We start from the raw sequence: 10749 nt of genomic DNA on the forward strand, positions 1-10749 counted from the left end.
CTACAGCCTGCTGCTTTTTTTTGTGATGTATTCTTATATACTCATTCCTGTAGCATCTATTATAGATAGTGGATAGTTAAAGTCACTTATGAAACTCCAGTTACCAAAGCAAGACAACAACAGACAAATTTTCTGCTATGACGCGTGTAACTAGTAAGCAATAGAGATACCAGCGTTAAGCCGTCTTTATCTGGCTATGGGGATGGGATCGGGTTGGCCTAGCCAGCAAGGGCTCTGGCAGGCCCACATTCTGCCAAGCTGTATGGTCAGGAGTTCAAGGCTAGTGCAAGGAGATTGGCCTTATTGACATGATTCCAGGTACCTTTTAGCTAAGGAATTTGGGGTGTGACACATCCAACTTTGCTCTTGTTCTCCCTCTGATCTAGATGCTTATAATCCTATTCAGATGCAAGACATGGCTGGTGTACTACTATATAAGGGAAACATCTTAATGAAGTAGGCAGTAACAGGCCTGCAAACGTCTTAATATGGAGTGCTGTGCTTTTGAGAGCTACATAGGCCATTTCGTATAAGAGCCACTTAGAAAGGGGCAGAACCCAATCTAACCATTGTGACTGCCCTGAGAATGAATTCTTAGTTTATTGCTATGAAAGGATTTAAACTACTCCCTCCACTACATGAAGATAATTACTTCCTAAATTACTTCCTACTAGATATCATTTACTCACCAGAAGAATGACTTACAAGACTTATAACAGAGGTACACCTTGCCTCTGAAACTAAGAGATGGCTTGTATACTGATGAAGGTATAATAACATAGCTGTATTGTTTAAGGGGACCACCTGCAGGCAGAAAAGATGCACAGTAATAATGATCCTCAGGTCTCGAAAGCATGGGCAACCTAGTAACCCCATAACATTCCTAGGGTCGCTGGGGATAATGACTAGGTATAAAGCCGCAGTAGGCCTCAGGCAAACAAATAGGAACACTATAAGTAGCATAAACAGCCTGAAATCAGCGTATCAATGTTTAAGCGGCGAATAGAAAGAGACTCAGAACAAGATTGGGCGAAGTCCATACACTCTTATCAGCATCGATAACCACATAGCGTCCTAAGGACAATGGAAGGCTGCAGAGGAGATGTACAGATGCCACTGCGAGGGGGAACTTCGGCCAGAGCACCCCAGCGCGCTAAACAAGCACGAATAACTTGAAGCAATATACTAGAAGCAAAAATAGCAGACTGCAGTTGAGGTTCTATTGGGTACGGCTCATCTGAGCATCAAGGGTGGAAACATTGAGAGTTGGGCCAAATACAATGGCACTAAGTCGAGATGATGGTGGGAAACGGCGTTCTGGTATCCCAGCGGCATGGCCTATTACTCTCTGCCTGAAAAGAGCGATTGAATAGGATGCAAGCAGGAACTAGCCTTGCAGTTGCAAGCCACACTGCTAAATTCAAGACCAACCATCACCAGTATTGTTTTTCCTCGGTTTACTTGAATTGACAGAGAAGTAACTGAACACTTAACGCAATTAGTCTATCCACATATGTAAAGCCAGTAGATGTGAGAAAGATCTGCTCCTCTAACATTATCTTGAAGCAGGACCATGTATAAGGTTGTGGCAATGCTCCCAATAGCACCTGATGACTTGGTCCACGGTCTCAAATCTTGAAAATCATGTTTATCTTGAAAGGTGAAGTATAGTCGTCCTCTGATTTTGAGAGAGTATGGGCAGTTTCCACTAAACATTGAAATATGAACAGAGATGAGAGATCATGATACTCCGCACTGTTCAATGCTTTTTGAAAATCTTAGATAAGCAATCAAGTGTTGATTGGCTGAGCGACAACTATTGCCTAAACTTTAATTGTACCACTTCTATAGCACCCAAGGATAACTTTTTGATTCTAACTCCCGCCACCTTCTATAACAATGGACTCCAGTAGTGTATGACAAAGAGGCGAAATAGCTAGACTCTGAGAGTGGCCATGTGAGTTTACATTCAAAGCAATGATTCACCCATACGTAGTAAACTCTATTATCCACTGTTAGGTGATCGAAGAGATCTAGACACTCAAGCTTGTTAAAACATCCAATGGTACTACTTTGATTCAATGACCACATGAGAAAACAGGGAGAGAAATATCGACTGCTATATTTTTGAGTTAATCAGATGATTGAACCTTGAACCTGGTGGCGATCAAAGCACATATCTTCCCGGTAGCTATGTAATTAGCATATTTTCGACATATATATGTTGAAAGATTCAGGAGATCAAAAACTAGTAGAGATTGCATTGCCCATATCATATCCTTTTTCTGCGAATCCTCTTCTTAGGAAAGTGAACCAGTGGCAGTCCCAGATAATGGCATTCACCCAAGAGAATATCTGGTCATCTTTCATAGCTTTGATATTACTCCTGCCTTGGCTTACCAGTGCTGCTGAATGCACACAGAGTGATATCTCTCATCTCTCAGTATCAGGCTGTACTTGCCAAAAATTTTTCACTTCCTGCCCACTTACTTGCCCCCTTGGCGGTGGATGTGGGCAAAACTCGAACACTGTTAAAAAGTGCGATGTGGGTTGTACAGATGACAACAAAGACTGTTCTACATGCAATCTATATTATGGAGGCCTATGTCGGTGCATACAGGATGGTGACTGCTTTCATGACCCTTCTACAGGATCTTGGACACTGCTCCATGCCCGAACATTAATCACCACACCACATCTTCTACCAGGGATCTTGCAGCTAGGCACTGATAATAATGGCTGGAAACTAGGACAAATTGCACTATCTACAGGGAAAGTGTCTAGTGTGAGTGCAGGGACCTTAGCAATGAACTCAGTCACCTCAAGGACCGAGGAGCAAATACACATACATGTGTGCGATAGACCGACAAGTGTCTTCCGACAATATCTTGACAAGAAGAACGCAGCGCACTATAGCCAACTCACAGCAATGGATTTCGACCAGCTTGGCTTCCAAAAAAACAGTATACAGTGCCAGGCACTGAAGACAAAGAACTTTGACATGGCAAAACTCACATCAGACTATTTGAACAAATTGGGCGCAGGTTGTGCTAAGTACCATGTAGGAGCTGGATTAATCACTGACAAACAAGGTTATACTTGGGGGTGCATCACCACACAAGGGTCTGCAGAATTTCTTTTCTGTATGAATTAGCAACTTGAAGCATCAGCAGGAGGAAGTTTATCCATCTTTATGAGTCTTTCTCTATTTGCAAGGATTTACTTTGCTTAAAAGTGTGAATAATCTGTGCTATGTAAGATAACCTATAACAGAAAAGGAGAGGGAATTGAGTAGTCAGGGTTGAAGTCCCCCTCTAGAGATTAATAGGATAGTATTAATATCACATGGCTTAATAAACTTGCTACAGTCCCAGGTGATAATATTAGATATATTAACAGTCATTTAGAACTAACTATATGCACGTATAGTACTTATAGCAATGTGGATATATCACCTATGTTACCTCTCATTAGGCCAGTTCAGAAAGTATAATTTCTTTTAACATGTTCCTGAAAGACAAGAATGAAAAGATTATCAATCATTAATCTCTATGCATCCCTTAAGAGGAAAATAGAATGGTATAATCATGTAAGTAGGCAAGACAGAACACAGAAGCAACCACTAAGGGTGTTCAATAGATTTGCCCTCCATAATACATCCTGACTATATGCGAGGGACCGAGGACCCCATCAGAGGGTCTATGATGCTGCCTGCCATCCCCAGCTCTGGTGACTGCATCTGGCCTTAGACCATAGTGAGAAAGGGTATAATTATAATAGATTAAGTAGTGCTATACCTTAACATGTCGTTCTAGTTAGTGCCTTAGACTTTTTTTATATCGCACACATGTGGGATATATCATGAAGATATATAGCATCCTCATTAAATAATACATAATTCCCAGGTGAGCCGCCCACCTCCAACCAATTTCAATGTGTTTACACCTTCGAAGCTATTAACTCATATTATCTATCGATCAACGACTCTGTAGTCTGTACTATCTTAGTCACATATTCTATCTCTCATTGTTCCTTGAGTCTTATAGTCTTACCTAGTCAACAGGCTATATCTACCCTACTTTGTGGATCACTCTTTACAAATTAAGCACTGTATAATAAGTAGTATCCAGTATGCTTCGTTATATATATTATAAACCACATTGACTAGAAGCTGGGTGATATTACTTACAGTCGGGACTCCCCTTGTGTTGGTTGGAGATGAGCAATGACACCAAAGGATAGACTATGCAATCCTGTTGGTCACACCTCTCACCTTGTCCTTAATTCAGCATGGTTTACCGTCAGAAGGGCCAGTAACAATGTATGAATGAACATCCACAACCTTGTAAGTCATGCTACTCCTTTAGGTCGACCTAGGCAAATATTTATGATGCGCAGCTATAACAATCTTAAGAAGTCTATTTGTGTAGCGTGTTCTATGCACAAGAATAATATATAAGAAAATTGTCTTAAACGTCTAACATTACCTTTCATTACCTTTGCAGGTGTTTCATATCTTGCCTCGGGATGGCCATGGTAATCGATGAGGAAGAAAAGTTGCAGACACGAGAACCCGATGAACGAGTTTCACTATCTCCCCTCTTCAGAAATTCTGGTTATGTTGCTGTAGAATGCTTGACTCATGTGAGTTTCCAAAATTGGAGAATTGGTTGAGGATGTTGGCTATACACTTACTTTATATCTAATCCCGCAGTTGTGTATAAAATTTGATAATGTTGATTTGTGGTTAATAACGGAAAATCATCCCACTAAGACGCCATCTCCGGCCCCCAATGTCGTGATTATAGTCGTGGATGACAACCATGATGACCGTCTAGGTCGTCTATTATGGCAGGTATCAACCCCTCCCGTGGGACTCGCGGCATGTGTCTTGAAAATATTCCTTTTTTGGCGTTGCTGTATTGGCTGGCTATAACATCACAGCAGTGGGTCCTGTACATTTATACAAACTCAAGAAATAGCTTTTGAGGGGTGTGGGGTCGCCATGTACAGACTGCCTGAATAAATATAAATATAGAGACAAAAACATCCGCAGTTTTGCGTTATACAGACCAATCGAACTTATAGAAAATGCCGTCATCCGACAAACTCGAGGCAGAAGTACGCTCATCTCTATCTTCTCATCCCTCAGCCGATAAAGACGACAGTTACGATGTCTACTCGCAGGCTCGAGGGCTTGAATATCCACCAGAAGAGGCTAAAAAGGTCCTCCGCAAGATCGACACTCACTTGATTCCACTCCTTGTGGTGATATACATGCTCCAGGTGCGTATTTTCTCATTGCTTTGACCATCGCTAATTGCGTAGTATCTGGACAAAAACAGCCTTAACTTCGCTTCAGTGTATGGCCTCAAACAAGGGACGCACCTGCACGGACAGGACTATGCCTGGCTCGGCTCAATCTTCTACTTTGGCTATTTAATCGCCCAGTATCCGGCCGGATATACCCTGCAGCGACTTCCTATGGGAAAAGTCCTGTCCATCACTACCATCAGTATGTCACTGCTTAGAACTCATCTAGATCAATATTAACAAGCTCATAGTGTGGGGCGCACTGCTCATGACCACGCCTGCCTGCCACAACTTCGCCGGTATCGCCGCCAACCGCTTCCTCCTAGGGCTTCTTGAGGCCGTTGTGAACCCTGGTTTTGTCCTCCTCATGAGCACGTGGTATACAGCGAAGGAGCAGCCGCTTCGCCTGGAGGCGTATTACTGCACTAACGGCATCGCTACAATGTTTGGCGGGTAGGCCAATCGCTTGATTCCTTACTCCTGTGAAATCTACTAAACAGAAAGGAACAAGATAGATTGATTGGCTATGCAGTGGGACATATTACCTCTGGACTACCGCGATGGATGTATGTCTTTATTATTTTCGGTGCGGTGTCCGTCGCGACAGGGATTATCTCGCTACTTCTACTTCCTGATCTTCCGTCCACTGCACGATTCCTCAACCCCAGGGAGCGAGCCATCGCCGTCGATCGCGTCTCCAGGAACCAGCAAGGCGTCAAAAATCATCACTTCAAGTGGGAGCAGGTCTGGCAGGCCGCGCGGGATCCCAAAACATGGCTTCTCTTTGTGATGGCGGTTGGGGCGCAGGTGCCCAACTCTGCGTTAACAAGTGTATGCTTTACTTCCATGTTACGTTGCTGACCCTAAATCCGGCTATACTGTGTTCTAACTGCAACAGTTCACCTCCATCATTGTCGGCTCATTCGGCTTCGATACCCTCGGCACGCAATACCTGCAGATACCTGGCGGCGCGGTACAATTCCTCGCGCTACTGGTGGGTGGCTGGATCGCGACGAAATTCAGTAATAGATTCCACTCACGCAGTGCATGTATGATCGTCGCTAACAGCATCTGTATCATTGGCTCTGGATTACTCGTTGGCCTGCCCGATACAAACAAATGGGGACGGCTTGTGGCGCTGTGGCTGTGCTACTTCCAGGGTCTCGGGTTCAGTATGAGTCTGACGATGGTGAGTTCAAACATCGCCGGATATACCAAGAAGCAGGTTACCGGGGCTCTGCTGTTTACAGGGTACTGTGTTGGGAATATCATTGGACCGCAGACGTTCAAGGAGAGCGAGGCGCCGAGGTATCATAGTGCTTATATTGCGTGAGTAGACTCTTCTCAAGTGGTATAGTAAGATAGTGACGCTGATGGGACAGGATGTTGGTGGGGTATGTGGTTAAGCTCGTGTCGATTACAGCATTGTATGTCTATATGTACATGGAGAATCAGCGAAGGGATCGGATGAGTGCGGAGGAGTCCGATGGGGGTAATGGCATTGAGAATGGGATGCTGGTAAGCTTGTCGCTGTTGACTGTATGACACAGGCTAATTTTCCAGGACCAAACCGAGATTGATAACAAGCAATTTCGTTATGTCCTGTAGTACTATGCAAACAGTCTACAGAAGAATTACAATTCGGTATACTTATGAACAAACCTGTCAAACCAAAGATAGCATTCAAGGCTTCCTAGGCCATAGTCCTGTATTCTCAGGAGGTAGGCGTATAGATGGTAACCACAGCGAGTTCAGTAGGAGTTGGATTCGATTGTAACGTTTCGGTTATGCAACTCAAATACCGCCAGGGATGAACCTCAAAGACCACGAGTCAAGGAGGATATTGCTCTGCCTTGAAGGGACGTGTCATTTGTCAAATCTGGCCGGCATATATAACCCAAGTAGCATGCCCCTTTACATGACAAAAGGGACACTGGATAATGTGTATTGAGTTTGTGATATATCAAAAGATGGGAGAACGCAGCCCAACCCGCGAAAATAACAACCCTAGCTATATTTAAATTAGCTAGTAATGTATCTAGCAGCCTTTCCCTGTCCAGTGAATCCTAGATAGCCTATACAGGGACCCTTTGCAGCTAAATCAGTAGGTATAGATAGCTTATCCAGATAGCCTGCACATAGACCCTACGCGCAAGCTCCCGCCGTCCCCGTCGGCCCGCCCCCGCCCGCCGCCGCGACCGCCCTCCGCGCCAGACCGGCCCGTGCCTGGTCCCGTGAGCGCCCCAAGGGGCCCCGCGCCCCCCAGGGCTGCTGTCGCCCCCTGGTCCCTGCTGGGTGTAGTTACACTGACCCTGTTTGCTAGGTGCACTGTGCCCCACTACTACTACTAGCCTAAGCCAGTGGCATGGTTGGGGTCGCAGTGAGGGCCTGCAGGCCTGGGCCCTGGTCACAGGGCTATGCAATCCTCTGTGCCGGACTTGACCCCTGCTGGGGTAATTAATAGGACGGCGCCGGGGCACCACCACCGCCTAGATATATATCTCCACCTCCCACCCTATTAAGGCCCCGCGGGCTAGTAATCCCTGTACTAGTATGGCTGTGGATAGGCTAGCAGTGAGTGTCATGGTGCTGCCGTGAATAGGAGTTGGTGTTGCTAAGAAGGAATCATATGACTCTGGGAATATCTTTACTGTATAATTCTATAACCTATTTAAAGGTCTTTAAGCTATATCCTGTCTATAGAGCCTGCCTGTACTAGTCTACCCTGTAACTAGAATAGCTAAATATAGATTACTATAGCCAGCCTAAGTATTAACTACCTTATTAACCTATTTCTATTTACCTGTGACCCTATACCTTGATATTATATAGCTCCTCTTAGAGTTAATATTATTAGAATACCTACCCCCCTACCCCTATTCCTACCTAGTAACCCTAAAGAGTTCTCTAAGTATATTACTAGCTATAGTACTAAATGGTATAAATACTACTACCTAGTATATAAGTATATTTAGAAGGCTAAATTAACTATTAATAAAGTAAATTATTAAGCTAAATAATCTAAGGCCTAATTCCTAGAACTCTATGTTGGTGAAAACCGTGCTATATTTGATCATTGATCATATCTATGGTTCTAACCTTATGGTCATAGATCATCATTGATCATCATCGATTTCAACCATTAGCAAATGGTGATCTAATCTATGAGATCACCCGGCTATGAGATCATTCAATATTTGAATGGCTTGTACTAAAAGGAATCGTTTATAAATACACCCCTTAAATCACTCTATAACTACAAAGATGAATAATTAGGAATTAAGACATTAATAAAAGATATCCTTAGATATTTTTCCTTCTACTATTCTATTCTATTCTACTACTATTCCTCCTATTCTTCCTTTATACCTAGGCAAGCTATCTATTCCCCTCTATATTCGTGAAATTTCCTTTGTCATTTATATACTATTTAGTATATACTATTCATTTTCATTCACAAATATGCAGATCACACAGAGTCTATATAGTTCTATTCTATTACTAGAAACCACTTATAATGCTGTGGTAGGGTAATTTCACTAATAAGTTAATAAGTTAATATAAATCTACTTATTATTATTTTATAGTATACTATACATAGTTCTTACATTAATATAATAAATATAATAAACCTAAATATACTAAATCTACCTCACTAGTTTCATTGCAAGATCTGAACCTATCTCTCCATTAGAATCTAGAAGAATTGTGAAGTTCTTATTAGTGAGGGTCTGCGCCTCATAAGCGGTGTAGTAGATAACTAAATCTTAAAGTAGTAATTTTCTACCAGGCTTACCTTGCCTAGTGTGCATATAGGTAAAGTTTAGTAATTTAAGAACAATAGATATACTCTTATAGTTTAGTAAGAAGTTACAGAGGTCTTAGTAAATAGATTTAAGGTATTATTTATGTAAGGGTATAACAAGGTACTTTATTATAAAAATATATAGTTTCACATAGAAAAGAATATTAGGGTCTAATAAGGACGCTACTAGCTTACTACTACACTTTAGAGAATAGAACTCTTTCTATATAGGGAGTTCTGGGTTTGGGTCAATAACATAACCATAACTAATCTTAATAAAATATACACCATTTAATAGAGGTTAAAGAGAGGAATTAAATAATAGTATTATTATTAAAAAATATCCAGGAGTAGTAGAGATATTTATAAGTAAAGATATATAACAGAAATTTAAAAGTAGTTAGTATCCTAAAGCACGCTAACTGCTTTTAAATTTCTATTATAATCCTATTTAAGTATTATTATATTATAATCTAAGGATAATTAATATATCTAAAAATTAAGAAAAATCTGCTAATTAGAACAGTATGTCTCTTATCCTAACACTATAATGGCCCATCAGGGGGGGGGGTGATCATACAAATCCTAGGGTTGGCCGGGGGGGGGGTGATCAGGGTAAGCCATCACCCCCCCTTATCTTTATCAATTCTTCATATTTTTTGATGATTTAAAATGATTTATGATTCTAACTAGCTACCCTATTAGATTCTAATATTAAATTCTAGATTAATTACTAGGAAGGTGGTTGAACTAGGGGGGTAGGGGAAAGGTCGAAATTTTTTGTTGGGGTCTGCCAAGACCACTATCTGCGGGAAGCCTATACCCTTTTAGGCCACCATCCAGTATAGATTAGTGCCTAAGGCATCCTATAGACTACTAGGGCCTTAGAATTCAGGCAGAAACTATAAGAAAAATTAATTCTTAGTATTCACCAGGGGCCTAGTACTAGATAACTGATTCTAATTATTTTTAGTAAATAGTAGATACCTTTAGCTATAGAATGATAATAGTCTGATTAGGTAAGCATGATTCCTGATTTTTTAAAAATTCTTAGAAGACACCTTGAAATTTATTACCTGCTGACTAATTATAATTATTTTTAGTAAATAGACCTAATTTCTACTAGTCTAATGATATATAGCATGCGTAGTAATATTCAGCCTAGAATTTTTAAAAATTCATAGAAGTAAATGTTTCGTGGATTTCATAGAGATATATAGTAGGGAGGGGTCAGACTAGAGGGATTAGTTAGGTAGATAGTAATTAGATCTAGTTACTATAATAGACCTAGTAGGGATAGTAGATATATATATATATTAGTCTACTAGGTAGAGGTAAGGTATAAGAGAAATATATATATTTAGAAAGTCAGAGAGAGGTAAAAGAAATCTATAGAGTAGGCCTAGGCATAGTGATCTAGTAGGCAGAGCAGGCTGTCTAGGCTAGGTCATTCAGCCTGCCTAGACTAGTTGATTCAATATGGCTAGGCTAGGTAATTCAGCTGAGAGAGGTCCCCAAGCAGGCTGACTAGGCTTAGTGATTCAGCTGTAAGAGGTCCCTGACTAGGCTAGCTGATTCAGCATGGCTAGGCTAGGTGATTCGATCTGACTAGGCTAGGTGATTTGATATAG

The 10749-nt window shown here is 41.6% G+C and overlaps 1 protein-coding gene across 1 annotated transcript; it reads left to right on the forward strand.

Annotated features, from left to right (window-relative positions):
• Window positions 1-5091: 5091 nt before the first annotated feature.
• Window positions 5092-6646, forward strand: AFUA_3G15390 (putative MFS transporter; the record flags this gene model as incomplete). The annotated part of the gene is made up of 5 exons (XM_748994.1): window positions 5092-5286; window positions 5329-5515; window positions 5565-5766; window positions 5814-6144; window positions 6212-6646. The coding sequence occupies 5 exons, from the start codon at window positions 5092-5094 to the stop codon at window positions 6644-6646; spliced, it is 1350 nt and encodes a 449-aa protein (XP_754087.1).
• Window positions 6647-10749: the final 4103 nt, after the last annotated feature.

This window comes from Aspergillus fumigatus, chromosome 3 (genome assembly GCF_000002655.1).
Source record: "Aspergillus fumigatus Af293 chromosome 3, whole genome shotgun sequence".
Classification (NCBI taxonomy): Eukaryota; Fungi; Ascomycota; class Eurotiomycetes; order Eurotiales; family Aspergillaceae; genus Aspergillus; species Aspergillus fumigatus.